At 38.7% G+C, this 22,140-nt stretch overlaps 1 protein-coding gene across 2 annotated transcripts in view; it reads right to left on the reverse strand.

The window, feature by feature from the left end:
• Positions 1 to 10,407: 10,407 nt before the first annotated feature.
• cgnl1 (cingulin-like 1) overlaps positions 10,408 to 22,140 on the reverse strand; it is a 37,595-nt gene continuing 25,862 nt past the window's right edge. For both annotated transcript variants that reach the window (XM_041783611.1, XM_041783604.1), the window contains exons 12-19: positions 21,352 to 21,522; positions 18,674 to 18,832; positions 17,668 to 17,757; positions 14,878 to 14,961; positions 14,532 to 14,656; positions 14,097 to 14,205; positions 12,347 to 12,510; positions 10,408 to 12,215 (exon numbers count right to left, since the gene is read on the reverse strand). In XM_041783611.1, the coding sequence (XP_041639545.1) occupies positions 12,062 to 12,215; positions 12,347 to 12,510; positions 14,097 to 14,205; positions 14,532 to 14,656; positions 14,878 to 14,961; positions 17,668 to 17,757; positions 18,674 to 18,832; positions 21,352 to 21,522 (1,056 nt within the window). In that variant the 3' untranslated portion in view covers positions 10,408 to 12,061. The remainder of the gene's footprint in view (positions 12,216 to 12,346; positions 12,511 to 14,096; positions 14,206 to 14,531; positions 14,657 to 14,877; positions 14,962 to 17,667; positions 17,758 to 18,673; positions 18,833 to 21,351; positions 21,523 to 22,140) is intronic.

The raw sequence follows: 22,140 nt of genomic DNA on the forward strand, positions 1-22,140 counted from the left end.
CATGCCTGATGATATGGCCAGAATGTGGTCCCATGTTTGTTAACATCTGACCTCTAGGTATTCAGCGCTGGAATTGTAGGAATGTTGTGATTAAGTGCCACAAAGAAGTTTTCTATCAAATATCTTAATAAAACTGATATCTTGTCAACATTTTTTTACACTATCATTACTTTTTTTAATCTTTATGTACATTTTTGATTAAACTTTCCTTATGGGGACAAAGCTGGGTGAAAGATTTTTACTTGTATTAATTCTAAAGCAGGAACTTCAAGGCTGTGTGCACAGCTGGTTTTAGTGTCAGGCTAAGGTAAGCGATTGCCTGAGGCCTCGTGCTCCAAGGGGCCTAAAGATACAGTTGTTATAGGTGTGCATCAAATATAAGGCATACGTTTAAAATTAGTTTTGGGAGTTAAGATGCTGGGGCCATGGGTGTAGCACAGGGGGAGGGGTAGTTTATATCTGGACCCACAGTAAAATTAATCTAGCCATAGTAAAAATATGTATATTCTTTCTATTCAAAATGTCTCTCCCCCACTCTCTCATCCCTGTTCCTGACTCTGTCCACTGTCCTCCTATATGAATAAAGGTATAAAATGCCCACAAATTTACAAGGAAAGAAGAAAAGAAAAGAAAATGTTCATTTCAAATGTAAATGAGTGTCCAACAGTGAATGAAATCCCTGGATAGGCCCCTGGCTCCAATCGCAAGGTCAAAGCCCCTAAAAAAGCTAAAATGTCCCCATATCAAGCAAATTATAGTTCAGTAGATCCCTGTTACCCCACGGAAACAATGTACTGGTGGATTACTATGTGGTGAAATGGCATGTAATAAATACCTATAATGGGCATTTATATATTTTCTATTTTTTCAGGTCTGACCTGGCTTAGAGACATTAAAAAAGTACATTAAAGTAAATGGAGTTCTTAAGCTTTTATGGTCAAGGAGTACAAGTAACTTGTTTTTAATAAGTCTTGATAACAGGTTACAAAAACTGAGTAAGTTCAACACAGTGTTTCAGAGTTGAATTTTTAGTGTGTTGGCTATTTAGATATACATTTTATTTTCTATTTGTTATGTTCTTGTGATTTAATTCAACACACTGTTACACCCTTATATTTTGGATTCATCTACTATAAAATGAAACATTTTAAGTTTTTTTGTTTTAATCTTGCTGATAACAGCTTACATCTCATCAAAATCTTAAATCTACTATCTCAGAATATCCTTATATATATATTATTTGGTGCAAAAAGACATCACAGGATTTATATAACTGGCAGTAGTAATAGGCTATTTAGATAATTATGAGTATTTATCGTTTGGGTTATGTCCTTCAGATCTCTGGTTTTGATACCTGAAAACTATAAGGAGGCAGTTAGTTTATTCTGGTGGTGGTCTTTGAATTCCCAGGTGTTAGAAGGATCATTATTAATTTGAATGTGTTTCATAACTAGCTGCAAACTCCTAACAGGAGTTTTAAAGTATTCTTCATGAGATGCATTGCTACTTTTACAAAGTAAAACCATTTAAATCAATCTCCCAGCCATGCTGTTGTTATTTAACATTAAATGGAGTCAGAATGTGTTAATACTGAAGGTGCATTTGGTGTCCTGTAGTACAGACGTTGCTTTAGCCGATGAATTATTGATGCAGTTGATAGAGGATAGTGATGAAAAGTAAGACCGCACAACAACCATTATTTTTTAATGCTATTGTTACCTCTTGCCTCACATCCACACTATTATTTGGACTTAGGCGATCAGTTTAATCCTCACTCATTCTCAGTCATATTCACGTCATACTTTCTTATTTTGACAGATATCTTGAAGGAAGAGACAGAGCTGACAGCAGGATCACATTCCTCTTATGAATGGCCTGCAGTCACTCCCTTTTAATTGAAACTAGACTCACAGTCACAGAGGAGAATCAAGTTTAAAGAGCAAGACTGCCAAACAGCTGAGAGCAGGTTCAACAAAGTTCTGCTGTTAAAATACGTCAGTGGACATGGTCATATAAAAGGAAAAAAATCTCAGCATTATCTGACAGGTATTTCTACAGGACTGAGAGCTTAATTATTAACCACACTTCAAACATACTGTGTGTTTTATTTACTCCTGCAGTCATGGTGTGGGTCGCTCAGCCAGGCCTCAGTCCAAAATGTCGTGTCTGACTCCATGTGGAAATCCTCTCCCATAAACAGATCAGATTCACTTCCTGTCATGGTTGTAGTCAGATTGTTGTGAGATCAGATACCGATTCAGGGCTGGATTAGTCTCAGGGGTCAGAGTACAGTAACAGGAATAACTACATTCAGAGTGAGGATGTGTCACTAAAAGAGCAATCACAGACAGCAGTGCTGTAATACTTTGTTGCATGTTGGACTTTTGTGATTTCATAGCACCTTAAAGCTAAACTGACTTACTGTATAGGGCAGTGGTCAAGCCTCAGGACACACTACCACCTCTTTCATGAGAAATGATGACCCAAGTTTCTGAACATTTCCAACCACTCAAATTTGTTAATAAAAAACGTTGCAGTTTGGACCTTAACTGGAACAAATAGTAGATAATGTATTTGTAGATAGCCTCACGTCATCCATCCTGCTGGCGAGGGCGCAGGCATCCGGGAGAAAGATGCTTGGTAGGGCAGGTTTGTGTGGGGCTGCTCTTAGCCTAGCTTGTTTGCCCCGCTTTCATCTTCTCGCACAGCACCGTCTCTTCCTCCTCCCCACTGGCTGTAGGTGTCATACTGCTCCATGTCCTCCTCCTGTCGGTCTCCGATCGCCCCGTTCTCCAGAAAATCTCCATCAGGAGCAATGTAAATTCTGTGGGAATGCTGTCAGTTCTGGTGTAAGCATAGGGCTTTGTTTTGCTGCTAGTGATGGAGCGCCAGGCCGATGCATTCATATGTGCCGCCCCATGCTACCTCAATAGGTAGCATTCAGTAGTCCCCTGTTAATCAGCCAGTGTTCTGTGGCAGTTACTGGCAGTTGTTGTTAGCTTTTAAGCTAGCTAGGAGTTGTAGCTGAGACTGAGGTCTTCTTTTTCACCTTTTTTGTGTTTTTTCTTGATGAAAATTTCCCAGTCTTTCTCTCAAAGGTGTCCTGGACCATCCATCTTCTTTGTTTTCACGGGTTTCAACATATGTTGTCACTTTAACTACGAAAAACACTACAAGTCCAAGATATAACTTAAGAGTGCATCTTTCTTGCTGCTAACTCCTCTGGTTACTCTAAAATCAAGTTGTGCTTCAGTTAAAATCTGCTAACCCTAAATCAAGTGATAGCGCAGAGACAGAACAAAATAAACATGTCTTAAAAGCATCTGATCATAGACGCCCTGAGAGGATTTTATTTTACTCTTTTATGATAGCAAGTGGTAAGGTTGTTTTCCCAGGATCTGGAGAAATAGCCACATTATGAATGGAAAAATCATTTTTATTGCCCCAAGATAATGAGACAAAATGTTAAGATCCTAAGAAAACACCACTCATTATCACAGCAAAATGGGGCAAAATAAATTTTATGGATGCATGTCTGCTTAGGGCTTCCATACATCTTGGACCTTTGGCACATTTTTGTTCTCCCAGCACACATTCACCTTCCACAGGAAGCAGCTGTTGGACCCACTTTTGGGTCCAAACCCACCAGTTTAAAGCCACTGGTCTTAGGGATATCTTGTACTCTCACTACAGATTTGGCACATGTTTGATGAAATGTGCTCCAGATTTAGAAACAACATAGTCCATTATGGGTCCAGCTTTGTAGATGGGATAAAGTTTTCTTTTTTCTTAACTGAAATGACAGTAAAGATGTGAATTGTGTTGTTTGTTGCTGTTTTTAGGTTATTCTACAGGTGTTTTATCTATTTGTTTTTCCAGTGGTTGCCTCTTTGGTATTTTCCTGTTGTAACCAACAACAAAAAGCTGTTGTTGAGTTCCTCAGTATCTGAGGAATTCAGGTTGCCCGTTGTTTTAGTCACTCCTGACAGAGAAGAACCATCAGCTCTGTTGACAGATTAATGTGCGGCCTCTGATGAAATGACACGGCTCCACAAGACTGCTCTGTGTCTAACAGCAGAGAGGCAAAGAGCACAAAAAGATGTAAACATCCAGCTAAAATAGATCACAGCTGCAGTAAACATCACTAATATTGTCAACTTTTTAAATTTTTATTTTTGTACCAAGTCTGTATTTTAAAAAATTACACAGTAATGAAGTGATAAAATCACTCAGCTGCACAGAGACTCTTTACAAATAAATTTACATACACTGTTGAGGGATGAGAGATAGACTCTACACCAGATGTGTAAATCTGTGTAAAATTCAACCAGTGCTAATATGAGATTTAATCAGTTCAGTCGGGACCGCTTTGTCAAGAAACACACAATTTGTGGCTATAAATATGTCTTTATCAGCAGTTATTAAAAGCACTCATTGCTGTTATTTATATTTGACGACGTGGCTGTTCTGGGATCCCCCAGAGCAGGCGTCAATGACAACAGAATGAAATTGCTTAAGTCAGAAGCAGAATGAAGGAGGAGCTGGGGTGGAGGAGGGTTTCAAAAGCAGCTTGCAGAGAGAGCTGCAGAGCATGGCCAGGCAAGAGTAGGCAACATGAGAGCGATTAGCCAACAGCATGCTTAGAGCAATTCAGCTGAAGTTGCTCCATGTAAATTTAATTAAAAAGTTCCATTTGCCTGAGTAAAGATACTTTTTACACAAAGGATTTCATTAAAAAATTGTGACCAAAATGGGTGGCTAATATATTAAAAACCCTTTTATGTTGGAAGATCCCATTTGTGTAGCTCCTTATGCTTCCTTTTGCTTCCTAACCCAGTTTTTGTACGTTGAGATTGTTTCAGTCATCAGAGACTTTATTTTTAGTGAATGATTACATATTGTATGATAAAAAAAAATAAAGAAAAGTGCAATTTCTTAGGTTATGATACTCTGTTGTGATGTCTTTTTGAACACAAATGGGTACCAAGTCTGACAGCAGGATAAGGATAAAGGTGATGGTAGAGACGAAGGATACGAGATGTGACGTGGGATGGCCATCTGAACATCTAGACCCAGACACAGATGATCTGCAGGAGGTGACCTAGGTGAAGGAGGGTTGCATGGATCCACACTGTAGACAAACTGCAAGCAGTGGAGGGGAGAGCCCATTTAAAGTTTGGTGGCAGCAATGTGATCGTTTCATAAATGTCATGTCTAGATCTGGTGGGTCTGGTTCTGATCACAAGAGATAAAAAGAGTCCAATTAGAACAAATATGGGATAGTAGTCCTGCTTGAACTTAACTTTATTTGTTGTGCTAAATCAATAAATCAAGACTCCAGCTTTCAGTTAAAACAAATATAAAGAGTCATATATAGAAGTACAAAGAAGTGAACTTTTCAAAAGAAGTTTCAAACATAAGAAGAATCATCTTTATGACCTTGTCTGACTCACTCTTTCTGTCTTATCTGTTTTATAGCTCAGGCCTCAGAAGACTGGTACAGTGATAATGTTTATCTGAAATTTGTTATGGAATAAAACAAGGTCATACTTAATATTCTACAGGAGTTACTTAATCTAAAGTCACTGGTCAGTTTGCATTGAATTTACTAAAAAGACTGTCACACAACAGATTTCATAAATAGTCCGTTTAAAACAGGGGTGTCTAAACTTTTTTCATCAAGGGCCACACACAGAAGAATAGGTGGATGGTAGGGCCACACTGACATACCTCACCTTCAGTGTATTAAAGTCAGTAAAACCAGTCCAGTGTAGGTTAGGATTATGTATAATGACTGATCATGCAACAAGAAAATACAACCTACATCACTGCTTTCTAGTAATGGCTGACATGGCATCAATCACTGTTAAGGAATCAGATCAGGGGCCAGGATGTGAACGTCTATCTAAGCAGCAGAGGAGGGAGACACTGATGGTTCATTTCCACATTCAGACATAAGAGAAAACTGCATGAAGCTGCAACACTGCACAGAAATAGTGCTGCTTGAAGATTACTAGAGCAGATAGCAGAACTAATAAGCACCATTTGTGCTGCTATGAGCTGCTATAATCCTGTTATTAATCAGGGCATAATAAATTGAGATATCATTATTATTTTGGTTGCAAATAACTTGCAACAAAGACAAAACAGAAGCACACTCAAATGATTTAACCATTTAGCATCATGCTGTGGGGATGCTTCTCAGCAGCCTGGCCTGTAAGGCTTGTAGAGGTAGAGGGTAAAATGAATGCAATGAAATATAGGAGGATCCTGGAGGACAATCTTATTCAGTCTGCAAGAGAACTATGGCTTTGGAGAAGATTTATTTTCTCACAAGACAATGACCCAAAGCATACAGGGAAAGCTACACAGAAATGGTTAAAAGGCAATGAGGTGAATGTTCTGGAGTGGCTCAGTCAAAGCCCAAACCTCCCCCAGAATTTATGGCTGGACTTGAACATAGATATTAACACCTGATCCCCATGCAACCTGACAGAGCTTGAGCAGTTTTGAATAGAAGAATGGAGTAGAATTGCAGTGTCCAGATGTGCAAGCTTGATTGAGACCGATCCACACAGACTCAGTGCTAATTTAATATAATAAATAAATAATAATACTGACTAAATAATACTAAATAAATAATACTAAATAATACTGACTTGAAGGGGATGAATATTTATGCAGTCATGTATTTTACGTGATATATTTTTATTTAATTGCCATTACTTTTTGAAAATCTGTTTTCACTTTGACATAAAAGAGGTTTTTTTTTGTTCAACAAAACCAAATCATATTGAACATGATTGATTTAAAAATCGGTAAAAGGGTGAAACATCCAAGATGGCGCATATTTTTTATGGGCACTTTATAGTTTTAAGGCCCTATGTTAGTGAACAATGTCTCCCTTGGCAATGGGTTCACATCTATGAAATACATGTTGGCTGTTAATCAGACTTGTTCAGTTGCTTTCAGCTTACTTGAACTTTTGTCACGCTCATGGTCCTTGTTGTGATACCTGGACATGTATTATGGGAAGTGGGTAATGGGGATGGGAGTTAATAAATGATGTATGAATTTTGTTTTGGATCTTGTAAATTCCTTGTGTTTGTTTTTATGGATCTGGTCTGCTGTGTATTTGTCCTCTCCTCTGAGTGGTTAACTTTATTAAGTGGCACACAAGTGTGAAAAAATGACAGTAAATCATAGAACTACAGGTTGATCATGTCTGAGTTGAGAAACATGGCCAACTTTGACTCCAAACAGACGGGCCCTGAAAGCAGGTTTGTCCTGCTGTTGTAAGGTATTCACTGCTTGAGGCGGCAAAGACTTGATTAACTCAGTACTGAAGCTGAGCAATGCTGCGAGTATCGACCCAAACAATACAACTCTGATGATATCCATTTATAAGAATGTGGCATCAGTTCACACAAGCATATAAAAGATTTTTTATCTGTCATCTATTATTGACTTAAATATTTTATGAAGTGCATGTTCTTCATCATTGAGTTTGAGCTGGATTGGAGCTACATGGATGGTTTAAGTGGGAGGTCTCCCACAGTCTGGTACCCGGGGGTCTACAAAGGTTTGACAGCTTGGCTTTGAGATGCAAAGCAGCAGCCACTCCTAGTTACAAATCATATTACTGTTTACTTCATTATCAATACCTGCAGGAGGTAACACAACACATCAGTAATACAGTTACTTTTTTATGCACCATTTAAATTTAACTCATACATCAAATGTGCAATTGTTTATGAAAAAAATATATTAAAATCTGCATACTAATTGAATGCATTCTGATATTTCCTCGTCTATTAGTCTGATCTTGAAATCTGAAACCATTATAACAGCTAGGGGGCAGCATTGCACTGCAACATTTTCACATAAAATAACACCATTTGTTTTTTCTTCCTGCCGCCACAGAACCACCAGAGAGCTGTTAGCCGATTCCTGGAAGACTTGTTAAACCTGTACATTTCCTGTTTAAATATGTGAAACAGAGATATCCGTGTGAGCAGCAGCAGCTTAAAAACTCATAATTTCACAGTTTCTATTAGACAGCTTTCTTCCTTTCTGTCAGTTGTCTACCTTTTTTTTTTTCTTTCCAGCATTCACTCTGACTGAAGTCTCTCAAGCACATGAAGGAATCTCAGGAATGATCACCTTGTTAAGAGTACAAGTTTCCTCTGAAGCTGTCCAGCCTGCAGCACTGACTAGTTTACTGCTTGGTTTGACACAAGGGGGAGAGAGAGGGAGATAACTCTGTGGCACTCGAAGGGTTGATTTGTTTGTTGCACACCGAGTAGCAACAACTGAAGGTCATGACCTGCCAACAATAGACTTCACAGAGAGAGAGAGAGAGTTATAAAGAAAGTGAGAGCTCTCTATTCAAGGCTTTTCTCTGCTGAAGTCAAACAAATACAAGGATAGTGCCGAGACTGAAACAACTTCATCCATAATTTTGTTCTTTGAATGAAAGTTAATTTGATGTGATCAACAGGTAGAAAAATGCTGTTTCTCTGTGCTCCAGCTCTACAGCAGGAAACAATCCTGTTTTTCTCCCTAAGGGACTGAAGGAGGTCAAAGCTGTGCACTAATAGGTGATGATCCCCAAACTCAGATCATATATGCTTCATTTGTTTCAGCAGGAAAAATAGTGACCCCACTGAGCACAGACTGAAAGATAAAGAGCTGCTGTTGACACAGCTGCTCTAACCCCACACAGTTTTTCACAGAACATTAGTGAAGTCAGCGATCATTTGACACGACGTGGATCACAGAATCTGCCTAAAGTGACAAAGTATGCTGAGGTGCAAGTTTCAGTATTTCTGTTTTGGGCCACCTTTTATTTCTACTCCACTATGAGAGAGAGAGAGAGAGAGAGAGAGAGAGAGAGAGAAATGTTCTTGTTGATCCACTGGTGGCTGAGCTATTTTGAGGAGTCATATTGCATGTAAAGTCTTCATCTAATCAAGACATGTCCTTTATCTAACAAACACTCTTTTTTTCTCTAAGCATGTAAAAAGATTCCCATTGCAATGTTTTTTGTTTTATGTCTTCAAAAATGTCACATTTTCTGGATTTTTATTTTGAAGATTTTTAACAAGCTGTTTCAGTCACAGAGGCTGCACAGCGGTGAAGTGGTTAGCACTGCTGCAGCAAGACGACTCTGGTTCAAAGCCCTCAGACAAAGCCTTTCTGTGTGGAGTTTGCATGGTCTCCTCATGCACGCATGGTTTCTCTCTGTGCCCCTAGCTCCGTCCTACAATCCAATGACATGCAGGTTAGGTTAACTGGTTACTCTAAATTGCCCGGAGGTGTGAGTATGGCTGAGCGTGGCTGGTTGTTTATCTCTACACTTCAGCTATGTGATTGACTGGCAAATGACAGCTGAGGTAGACTTCAGCCTCCTGAATACAAAAAAGATAAGAGGAATAGATAATGGATGAATAGGTACAATGTAAAAAAATCCAACCTGATTAATGTTGAATGAACAAATTCTGAAATATTGGGTGCACGTTTGGTGACTTAACCAGTTGATTCAAGATATTATATTGGGTTTCTTAAATTATGTCAGATATATACCAGCTGAACTTTAAGATTGAAGTTGAGCCACCATTTTATAGGGGCTCAACTTAAATAGCTGGCACAACTACTTTATTGAGCCAACTGGTAGACTGTATACGTTTCTACTAGAATTTCCACCAACTCAACATTTCTAGCTGTAAGCATGTTAGGCCATCTAATTGGCAACATGAAGTAGTAAGATGGACCCCTAAACTCAAAAAGGTGTGAAACTTATTTACCTATTTTGTAAAAAATAATCTAAAGACATCAGAGGGTTGTGGTCTTTCAGCGTGTGATGAAACATAATTTTTACTGAAGATACGTAACAGCAAAAGCAAGGTAATGATTAAATGCGACATACATAGGCATGAATATGCTGTGTTTTGAATGTTGAATGTTGAAAAAACTATTCTTTGTGTTGAGCACCTAATTAATATATGTTGATTTGGTTGTGATGACAGCACTGACACCTGGACTTCTCAGGAGTATTTGACAGTATAGGAACATCTCTGGAACCCAGTTTACCTGACAAGTGTAAAAATACTACCTATGCTGGCATGTGATTTTCTTGTATTCAAATTTTTACTGTAGAACAGGTACAACACTGAGCAGTGAAAACATGCATTCCACATTCTGCATACAATGAAATTCACTATTTGAGAGACTGATTAAAAAGGGGAAAGATACTCTACTTAATCTTTCAAAGTCTAAAAACCCTCCACTTCTCCTCAGTGTTCTAACTGACTAATCTTTGAATGTTCATGAATGATTTTTTAATAAGACGAAAGAAATGAAATATCTTAAAAGAATAGTTAAATAATTATTCAGCAAAGTGGGAGATATATGTAAGTAACTTTATTTGAGTGTCAGCAGGATTTACAAACATACACATTTGTACAGAGAGGTAGTGGCAGGAACTTGTCTCAACGCACTCTCCCTCTACAGACATCAGAAGCTGGGGATTTTCAACAGTGAAACAAAAAGTGATTTCACACAAACTCCTGAAAAATCTCAAGATTTTTTTCTGGGTGAGCTGCATGCTTGAACACAAAGAGCACAAGTTTCATACACAATATTTCCTGCCTCCTTTGTCTGAATGGTGAACTGCTGAAAACTGGCTGCCTTGAGGGACAAGTAACAAGCAACTTAAGACATTTTCAAGGGAAGAGATCCTCATATTTTCTGTAAAATTTTTCAAGAAAATTTCCTGTGTATGTGTGTAAACAGCTGTAAATGATTTCCATGTTGCAAACACAGATTTGCCTCATCTGAATAAATTCCCCCATTCCCTTCAAAGAAAGTTTGAAGGGCCCAATTTTTTTCTTTTACAGGCACACACTGGTAGGCTGAATAGTGGAGAAATTCAAACATAAATGAAAGAAATCAAAAACAAAGATGTTTGTCATTCTCACTGCCCCATTAAGGAGAGAAACCACCAGAGACAGATGTTAAGTAACAGTGTTTCCAGTTAATCTGTACTGAAATGAAATGGTTTTGATGTGTGGCTTTGTTTAGTGCTGTGATGGTTAGAGCTCTGGTCCAGAATCAACAATCATAGAAAGTACAGAGAATTTAGGAAGCATGATTTTAAGAGGCAGCCTCCTCCAGTAGATGTGCTCAAAAGCAATACTGCTATATGACCTTTAATTGTGATAAAATTACAGTTCATGCTAGTTGTTAACAATGCAATGTTTCTATTATATGTTATCAATTCATATAAAACTGTATAAAAAGGATGTGTACAAAGTCCCTCATTCACTGTTCCCTAAACACTCACTGATCCAGGATTGTATATTCTCAACCATCAATAAATAAAAAACACCCTGGCACTCCTCACTTCATAGACCCAGACAGATCTTCATTCATTATAAAGTATACATTGTATTTGAATTGATGATACAAAAAATATATTCAAATACTGTTTTTAAAATTAAAATATTTGATAGGCATAAAAAAGTCAGGTTAATAACTTCATTTTGTTCACAAAGGCAGGAATGGATTCATTTGTGTGCAGTGCAATAAAGAGTGCGTTTTCAAGTTTGCTAATGCAAGATTTGTAACTAATAAGTGTGTGTTAAAAAAGTCGGAGTAGAACAGACTAGACTACTAACACAGGTAAGACTTAAAGTGGGAAATTCAAAATTAATATCACATTAAACTGTATTTACACCTCTAATTTCTTGAGGATGAGTTAAAAAATCCAAACATTGATTGTATCATCCATAAATGTCACAGCTGCTCAATTAATACTGAGTGAAGTCAGAGCATCATGATGGCACTTAGATTGATACCCTAGAGAATTACATGAACTCTGTGGAAGTGTGTGTGTTGACTAAGAAACATGTAAAGGTTAGCTGTAAAGTATATGAATATTGACACAGGTTTTACGAAAAATATCTACAGTTTTGTGTAAAAGCCCTTGGCTTGGTTATCCAGCTGTTTTGTCCCACAGTGATTCATATAAGCAGCTTTATCCTCAGCCTCAGAGTGAGTTTTAGAGAGTGAGGGTTGTTAGTATGTTCTCCTGACTCGAGGAGCGTTTGTAGCCCGATGTTGAGCTGAAGTACGTCTCCCCATCAGTGCTGATATCATCGTCATCGTCGTCATCGTGCAAATTGTTGAGCAGTGGAGCAGAGTTACTCTTTCGCCTGAAGGAGAGCAGTCATGGAGTTTGGTTATGATTGTTCCCTAATTTTAAGCCTTTTTTATCAAGGGATTGCTCTGTCTGTTAAAGATGTAAAGTAAACACTAAACACAGTTTGTTTGGTTTTTTTTTTACCTCATTTCATTTCGCAGAGCTTTGAGTTGGCTCTGAAGCTGGTCATTGGCCTCCAGCTGCTCGTCCAGGTCTCTTTGTAGTTTTTTCTTGCCGTGCTCAAGTCGGTCGATCTCCTCCTCTGCCTCGTCCATCTGACGCTTCAAGGCCTTCAGACGCAGATTCAACTTCAAGAGAACAAACATGCAGCAGGTTTAGGGAGTTCATCAAACAAATGGAGCTCAGCGAATGTTCAAGCAGGAAGACTGCTTCTACTCAGTCATAAGTCACTCTCCCTTCTTCCATTCTTTCTCTCTTCCGGCTCTGGTGATCAGCTGATAATTGGCGTTCACTTTCTTAAGTATTAAGACAACCAGATTCGGCCACAACCTTGTTTGTCCAATCATCATGCACCTGTCATTCTAAATCTGATTGAGCCTGTCGTTTCAGTGTGGAGGCTGGGGTGGTTCACAGGGTTTCTGCTCATCTCATCCTTCATACCTTAGTCTCCTCCCTCAAGCCACCTCATTGGTTTCCTGGACAGCTTCTCATAGGTCTACACCTCATCTGATCCTGCCTCCCTCATCAACACCACCATAAGTGTCAAGACTCCATGAGGGGTATCCTACTCCTGCCATTTGCCTCACTACCCCTACAAGAACATGAAGTCTTCACGATGGAGTCTAATGGGCAAAGACATGGCACATTTCTCTTTCATTAAAAGTTGTAAGATAAATTATTTTAAAACTCATATTAAGTCTCTCCTGGTTGAACTACTGACACTTAAAAACATTAAAAATACGTTAAATGATCAGATTGTGGACTCGAATGATCAAAATGTCTGAGGACAGACTCAACTAAAAAGTAATCCTATTGAGTAAAGTAAATAATTCTCCATGAGCAAATAAGCTTTACTTGATTTTTTTAGGGAGTGGATATGTTGTGTATCTACAGGAATAACTTAAGTTGTAATATTCAGTGAAAGAGTAGCTTTTGATTAAGTTTGAAGAAAAATGGCATGAAAATGTTTTGTCCAAACCAAAGCAAAACTCATGACATATGTGCTAAATAAACTGTACTGTATGCCTCAATATAAACACATCATATCTCATTTATGTAGAGGACTCTGTGATTGCAGAGTTAAGATCTGGTATTCTTCCTCTGGCCACTGAGGTCTGACAATTCAAAAATAATTTAAGGTAAAACAGTTGTGAGTTGAGGCAGACTGTGAGTCCTATATTCTTTTGCACTATACAAAATATGATGATCTAAGAGAGTTATTGCTTCATCAAATGGCTTGTGAAAACCCTGACATACTGCAGTCACTTGTTGAGAAATAAAAGGAAAGGCGGTTTAAATTTGATTTGTTTAAACTTGTTAAGTTTGTCTCAAAAGTCTGGAAAAGAAGACAAGATAGTCAGTTTAACAAGTTTACAGTTTGTCTCCTCTTCTCTTCTGTTCCATGACAATAGAATAACTACTGTGCACTCCAATTCTGGTTAAGTTAAATTCTTGGTGTCATGGGCCCTGCTTTAGCTCAGTTGGTAGAGCAGGAGCCCACATACAGATGCTAAAGACATAGATTCCCACTCTCGGTGCTGTTTCGTGCATGTCTTCCCCGACTTTCTCTCCCCGTATGGGAAGGGCTGGGCATATGATTGTATGTATGACACAATGATAAAACAAAAACCTTAAAACTATATATGTAAGAACCTACTTTTACTGAGGGGTCTGTAGTAAATGAATGACCATAATCAGAGTGTTTCATACATACTTGGTCCTTTTGGTCCAGCATGGAGTTGTGTTCTTCTTCAGTTTGCATCATCATCTCTTTCACCTTCCTCTCCAGTCTGCGGTTCACCAGCTGCAGGTTGGCTCGCTCCCTGAGACACATGCAGCATGATCAATCTTCATACATAATTTTTCAAACATCAATTTTTGTTTTCAAAAATTGAAATGCCAGTCTGATCATGTAAAATCTGAAGAACTTACAAGTGGGGAAATATCTAAAAGTGACTTGCAAGGACTCAAAATCTCAATACTTACTGGTAGGAATAATTCACAAATGTGCTTCTACCTCCCACATGAACTTACACCTGAATTCATCAGTGTGAAAGTTTTGCATCTAAATTTTACGCAAGTTTCAGTCCTTCATCCCTTAACAAGCACAGAAGCTCATCTCTATTCACTGTTGGAGCCTTCATCTCACCTTTCTTCTACTTCCAGCCTCTCCTCCAGCTCCTGTATGCGACCTTCCAGCTGCGCTACCAGGCCCTCTTTGTTGGATTTATGGGAGCCCTCGAGATGAGACACTCTGCTCTTTAGGTCTTTATTCTGGAGAGGTCATGAAGAAAAGACACGGTAAGGTTTTTACCAAGGCATTTAGGCTTATTTGCTGAACACTGAACATCTGTGAAACTAGATATTGATATGAGAATGGCTACAATCTAATGAAATCAATGAAAAGAAACATGAATGAGATGAGTCGTTGGTTTGTTCTGACTTTGTACAATGACACTGTGTAGTAGTTTTCCTGCAGACAGGAGAGTGTGTACCTGTCTCTCCAGAGCCATCTTGTCACACTCCAGGTCCTGTCTGCTAGCCCTCTCCTGCAGGAGTTCATTCCTCATCTGCTCCACCTGTTAAACCGAGTCCAGACACTGTCATCGCTGCACAGTCTGACCACAATTATTATCAGACACTGTCTGAGTCTCACACAGCGTAGAAAACACTGCAGCATCCATGAGTCAAAACACTAAACAATAGGGGAGTTAATGCCGAGACGGCCTCGCTCAATTAGCAGACTGGATTTTCAGGTTCGGGTGCATTCCATTCCTGAAAGTCAACTCTCAGTGAAACAGGGCTGTGATGCAAAAATTAATGACAGAAGTTTGATTAAAGAATGTATAAAGGTGTGCTTTAGAAGACATTTTATAGATTTAATAATACATTTGCATGTGACTGGTTTTGAACATAAAAAAATTTGTTATTTTAAGATTTTGTGGCTATTGTTGTGATTTATTTTAGGGTGTTTATTTAAAGAGTCTTGAGTAAGAAGAATGACGAATGTGGTTTAATCAGGCTCATATGAAGACAGTCAACTCTGGAGGTTCACAGTCATTGATAAACTAATGATAACAGCACTTTTTACCCTAAAAGTGAGAGCACTTTCTAAAGTTTGCAAATTTCTTTTTCATTTGTAATGTTTGCAGACATATATATATTCAGTGCCTATAAAAGGTATTATCCCCCTTGAATATTGTTAACTTTTAATGATTTTAAAAACCAATCATAGTTGATATAATTTAGTTTTGTTGACAAGAAAAACTAATCTCAACTTGAAAACAGATTAGTTATATCAACTGAACAAAAACATAAAAATTATCAGTTATAATATAATAATACTTATTATAGCTTATATATTTTTATTTAATTGACATTAATTTGCAGAAATCCATTTTCACTTTGACATTAAAGTTTTTTGTAATATATTTGTCAAAAAAGCCAAATTATATTGACCATGATTGATTTATAAAATCAACAAAAGGGTAAAACAGCCAAGGGCATGATTGCTTTTTATAGGCACTGTATGTGTGAGTTAGGCAGTGTGTGTAGGGGTTTACTTGCATGTTTCGAAAATTAAAATCGAGAAATTGCCCAATATATGGTTTCTAGAGCACGTTTTTGTTGCCCTTGTTTTAAAACATCTATCAATAATGTTTGAGGTTTACTAGTTTTATTTGGAAGTTTAAAATATCCCTTAATAAAATAAATAATTTTATATCACAAACTTTTCTTTAATGTTGATGCTGCCATCATAAATCCTCTCACTGAACACAAAATCAGCCCAGAGGCCCCACTGCACAGACATTTGTGTTCAGTGGGTTCAAAAGGAGGAAGAAGGATGAAAACTAATCGATACAGAGTTGATGGTTCTTTCTTGGAGAGGGGAGCTCAGAATTGGTGATATTTTATGCCAATTAGTGTGTGACAGTGTGCTGCTCTGATGAACGATGGCCTCTATAACTGGTGCACCCGGCGCAGTGCTTGAGGGAGCTGAATCAGCAGACTGGAACATACAGCGAAACTAATCTGCTTTGTGAGAGACGGCAGGAGAGAGGAGGAGAGATTACTCTCATTTAGACAGGAGAGGAGCACCTGGTGCCAGGAGAGACGCAGGTGTTCTTCCTGCTGCCGCTGCTGCAACCCCACCACCACCCCTGCACCCCATAACCATACACCCCCACCCTACTTCCCACAGACATTAGAGCACACACACCACTAACACTCAACCTACTCCGCTCCAACTGCACAAAGCTCGAGTGTTGCCTTGACGACCGACCTCAGCCTCATGCTGAACCAATGCCACTTTGTCACAATGCCACTCTTCTCTCGCTGCCAGGAATTTTTTAAAAGGGAAACCATTTAAGGAGATTTAAATACTCAACTCAAACACATTAAGCCTCTCTTGATGTAGCTACACACATTGATTTCAAATTCCTGTCACAACCTTTGAAACTGTGTCAGTTTTAGACTGAAAGGGACCTGTAACCAGGCCAAATCTTAGAGGATTGTCTTTGGATCTCATCATTTTCAATTTAATATAAAGGGGGTTAAAATATAAAAACACTTGCATAAAATCTGCAGGGTTTGTGTTATTACAGAAATACCAGAAACAACATCCTCTGTCTGATTAGTAAGCACTCTCCCATGAACAAACAAGGATCTTAAAAGTGCACATACTTTATCTAAATCTTACTCCGCAGTGCCTCCGTCAGCAGCTTTATCAGGAAGGAAGGAAAACTGGAGCATTCACTGAGGATATAAAAACTGACTTCAAGCACAAGAGCTGGATTTGTTCTCAAGATGAAGCTAATGAGCATTACTTCCAAGTGAACTCCACAACCTGAAAACTTGAGACATTTGGCAGCTCGCATATTTTGGCTCAGTTGCTGCATTGAGAAGGCTCTTTTGTGGCTGCAGCATGAAAATTGGATGGACGCTTTAAGGCGATGCTGGCTAGCCGCCAAACTGAATGATAATACAAGATCATCTTACAAAGCAATAACCTGTCCACTTTATCTACAGGGAATGTAGGGAGTGACTTTTCAACACTAAATCTGTTTATTTTTTTCAGTAAGGCACTTGTTGGTTTCATTCAGAGATGAGTGATTCATGAAGTTAGAAGTGTAGGACAGAGCAACAGGAGATCATGAACAGGTTGAGATGGGACAAGAAACATGTCTTTGTGAACTAAAGTGAACATGGATGGCAGGTTACTGACACAGGTGAGCGCTGATAATGAGAATGTGTTGAGTACTTGTGTGTGAGAGTGTGCGTTGTACCTGCTCTCTTCCTCGGTCTATCCTGTCCATCAGCTGGTCTCCACTCTGACGCTCCTCATCGAGGTCTAACTCCAGCTGAGCAATCCTGTCCTGCAAAATCCAATTCAAACAACTTTAGTGCATTTGAAATCTTATTGTGTAGAAGCATATACATAGTATATATTAAGATGGGCGAATGATCAGCTGTCTGGGAATGAAGCAACACTACAGCTTAAATACTAGGGATGCAGGATATTATCGGCATATCAGTATCAGCAGATATGAAACCTTCTGACAATATTTATAGCTGTAAAAATCAACAGTATCAAACATATGTCAGCCTTGAATACCAGTAAACACACAAGTGTACCATCAATATGTGCTTGCCAAGGGTGCAACAAACTTAAGTGAGCCCACCGTGAGTCCTGTAGCCCCAAACATAAAACAACTACCAGACTGTCTACTTCCCTCCTACCCTCTCCCTCCACTTGACTCAGGCTCTATTTGCACTTGAGAAACACTAAATGTTTTTTCTTTAATTTAATTACATTTTTTAACAATAAAAAAAGGTGAGTAAATAACGGTACCAAGGGTATTGGTCATGTGACCTATGTTGGTTTTTAACAATTAGAACACAATCAGTGAGAAAAAGCTTCAGTCAGATAATGAATAAATAAATTAATATTTGCACCCTTGACTAGTACAGGCCTTAACGAGTCTGACTGAAGTAGATTCAAAGCTTGACACGCCACATTTTGTCTTAAAAAGTAGAGACCTGTATCTGCAGCCTGAAGGTAAGAGTCTGTGTTGGCTGTACAGTGTATGAGTTCTCTGGGGCTATTTGTAGTTACCAAGCACTAACATTTACACTTTCACCTGCTATATGAAGCTGTTATCTACTAATATTAATGTTAGTCAGCTGAGGGGTAACGAGGTGTTTAAGTAGTCCTCATGTTTGACTTAAGGGCTTTGAAAGGAGCTGAGATCACCTTTTTAACTAATGATAGAGCATTGATTTAATTTGTACCTCCATGAGCTTGAGCTGTCGAGATTTGTCTTCTTTTGTGGCTTTTGTCTCAGCTTCCAACTCCAAGTCATGAACCTTTCTTTCCAGCGTCTTCTCTTTCAGCACAGCGTCGTCTCGTTCCCTCTGACACTGTCGCAGTTCCTCCTCCCGACGCGACAACTAAAACAAAATACATGACGTATTAAACACTTGAAAAATACTAACTTTTCCCTGCTTGTTTACTTATTAGAGCATATGTACTTATTTTAAAACCTAGACAATATTTCCCTTTGTTTTATTCCTGCTCATTAGTTAATCTGGCCTTTTATAGGTTGGAATCTCATTAGAACATGTAACAAATTATAATACAGTAAGTACTGTAAGTATCAAAACCTGCCCTCTGTTTAGATTGACCTCCCTGTTATACTTGACCTCTCTCTCTTTATCAAGCATTACCACAGTAGTAATGATGAACAATTTAGTTGTTGTTTAGGGAAATTATTCTGTGGTTCCCAAGAGTGACTAATGACTCGAGCGCACCTATTGTTTTCCCCTGAGTGCATTCAGCAGCAGTACCCCCACAGCTGGAAAGCTGCCCCCACTGCTTTGAGCATGGACAATAAAAATTCATCACCCACATTTGTTTCTCACCCAGGACAAATATTTAGCCATTAGTGCAGGTTTTTTCATATTTAATCATGTAAATACTCAAGTAGGGCCCAATTTAAGTCATGCTACTTAGCATACAAAGATGTGATAAAAGTTGTCAAGGGATAATCAGGCATCATCTCTGAGGCCCTGTAAGCTATACCAAAATCTGCCGGTAAATAAATTGGTGCATTTGCTCTCTCTGGCAAGAACTATGATATAAAAATGCTTTCAAAGAAAAAGTCCATACGCAGCCACGGAGCAGCTGGAAAAAAGGCCTCACTAAGGCTCAGTCCAGACTCAGAGAGGTGGAGGATGTGAATCCTGTCGGCACAGCTTTAACAACAATGATATCACCACAGTGACATACTTCACTTCCTGATCAACAGATGGACAAAGATATACCAGCATGGACAGAGACAGGAAAAAAGGGCATGTCCTTACATAGAGTGCATACAGAGACTATTCAAACCCTCTTCACTTTTTTCAGTTTTGTTATGTTGCAGCCTGATCCTACAGAGGAAGTATTTTTTCATATCACTCTACACTTAGTAAACTATCATGACGAAGTGAAAGTAGAATTTTAGAAACTTTTGCAAATTTATCCAAAACTGAAATTTCACATTTACATAAGTATTCAAACCCTTTGAAAAACACTTTTAATCTAGCTCAGGTTCCTCCCATCTCTCTGGATCATTGCTGAGATTATTCTACTTCTTGATTGGAGTCCACCTGTGGTAAAATAAATTGGTTGGTCATGATTTGGAAAGGCACACACCTCTCTACAGAAGGCCTCATAGCTGACAATTTATATCAGAGCAAAAACAAAGCCATGAGGTCAAAGGAACGGCCTGTAGAGCTCAGAGGCAGGATTCTTGCAATGCTCAGATCTGGAGAAGGCTGCAAAAAAATTGTTAGACTGAAGTTCTTAAGAGCCCCACTGGCCTCTATAATTCTCAAGTAGAAGAAGTTTGGCACAACCAGGACTTCCAAGAAATGGCTGCTTGGCAAAACTGGGGGGGGTGCTGTTTTTAGAGAGATGATCAAGAACCCAATGATCAGCGTGAATGAGTTCCAAAGATCCTGTACGGAGATGGGACAAAGTACCAGAGGGACAACCATCACTGCAGCTCTCTACCAATCAGGGCTTTGAGCAGAGTGCTTGGAGTTGTGCTTGCTTGTTTTGTTTAAAGTGGATGCAGACACCACAAGTGTCCTAAAATAAAGGTGTTTTTCATGTCTGGACATTTGAAATAAGTTTAGTTTGACGAAGTTCAAACAAAAACAGCAGCGACAAACACTTTTGCAAAAGACAGTTTTGCTGAAGTGTTTATAATAATAGTCTGGCTGTAATTCATCATGTTGAAGAAGCTTGTTTGATGTGAGACAACACTAAGCTGTTGAAATTTATGCACTAAGCACACAGTGTTCATCATGGAAGTTTTTAGAGTGAGACAGGAACAAAGCCTTTGTGCTTTCAGTGAGGTATAAAAATGTTTTTGTGTGGTCACAGTTAATACAAGGTCAACAGTCCCACCTCACTGAATAAATGTTTGCTGGACACATTAAAGAATATATGCCAAGATCTTTCCAACAATGTCATTAATATTCATTCAATCCTACTTAAATAAAAACATTCTTAACATTCCAAGCACTCACTTGCATTGTTATTTTAATTGTGTAAATTTAAACCACATGGAGGGCTCCCTGGTTGAACCACTACCCTAAACTGTTATTTTATTAATAATACATTTCTCTTAAAGGACATCAAAGGGTTTATTCTTCTCCCCTACTTCTCTGCAACAAACACTCTCTATGTTTGAGGGGCATAGATGAAATACCTAAGTGGTGACATCGCTCTCTAAAAGCAGAGGATGATATTGAGGGAGGGGTCTGAGTCAGAACAATGGCTCCTCATCTGCTGTTCTGCCTGATAGGACTCAGTCAGGCTTCTTAATGAAGGCTTTGATTTGACCACTCACCATGAAAGTATTCTCAGCATTCAAATGCATGACCGTTACACTAGATTAGATGGGTATGTCTGACTGTACCTCTTCTTGCAGAGTTTTGGTGACCAGCAGGTACTTCTCCAGCTCCAGTCCTCGCTCCTTCAGGAGCCTCTGCAGCTCTGTCAGCTCCCGACGGTTCTTCTCTTTATAAATATCAATCTGCTCCTGCAGCTCCCGAGTGGACGACTGGGATGCATCTACAATATCATTCATCTTCAGGCACAGTAAGGAGAGGCAAAAACAGAAAAAAATGTGAGAAATCTACTTATACTGAACAATAATCCTTTTAATCCAACTTTTTTTAGACCCAAAATTATCTCTACCTGATGCACACCTGCTCACAAATAGCATTTTATTTCTATCTGAGCATTTTTCTATCATTTTAACAAGAAAACAAGATTCCCAGGAGCAAATCAGCAATTTTTTTACTTATTTTAATATTAGCACTTTTACACCTGCACAAACTTTGGTGAGTAGCATGTGTAAAAACAAATAGCTTAGTCTCCCCTGAGTTGATGTAAGAAAGCAGCAGGAAATATTCAGGGAATTCACAAGTGAGCAGGAGGGGCATGGACCCTCATATCATGCAACCAGTGCATGCATGTGATTAAACTGCTAGATAAGTGAGTGAGCCAAACTACAGGAAGCATCAATAAAAAGGCAAAAATGGTTGTTTTGCCATCATATAGTGGACTCTGTTGCTTAATATGCCACTTTCTTGTTCTTTTAATACCATGTTTAACCTCCTAAGATTGGCAACTTCCCCCCTCTGACAGAATAGTCCACCACTGTGAGGTGCATATATATTAAGATTTCCAGAAATTGTCAGAA

Source organism: Cheilinus undulatus, linkage group 1, assembly GCF_018320785.1.
Source record: "Cheilinus undulatus linkage group 1, ASM1832078v1, whole genome shotgun sequence".
NCBI classification, from domain to species: domain Eukaryota; kingdom Metazoa; phylum Chordata; class Actinopteri; order Labriformes; family Labridae; genus Cheilinus; species Cheilinus undulatus.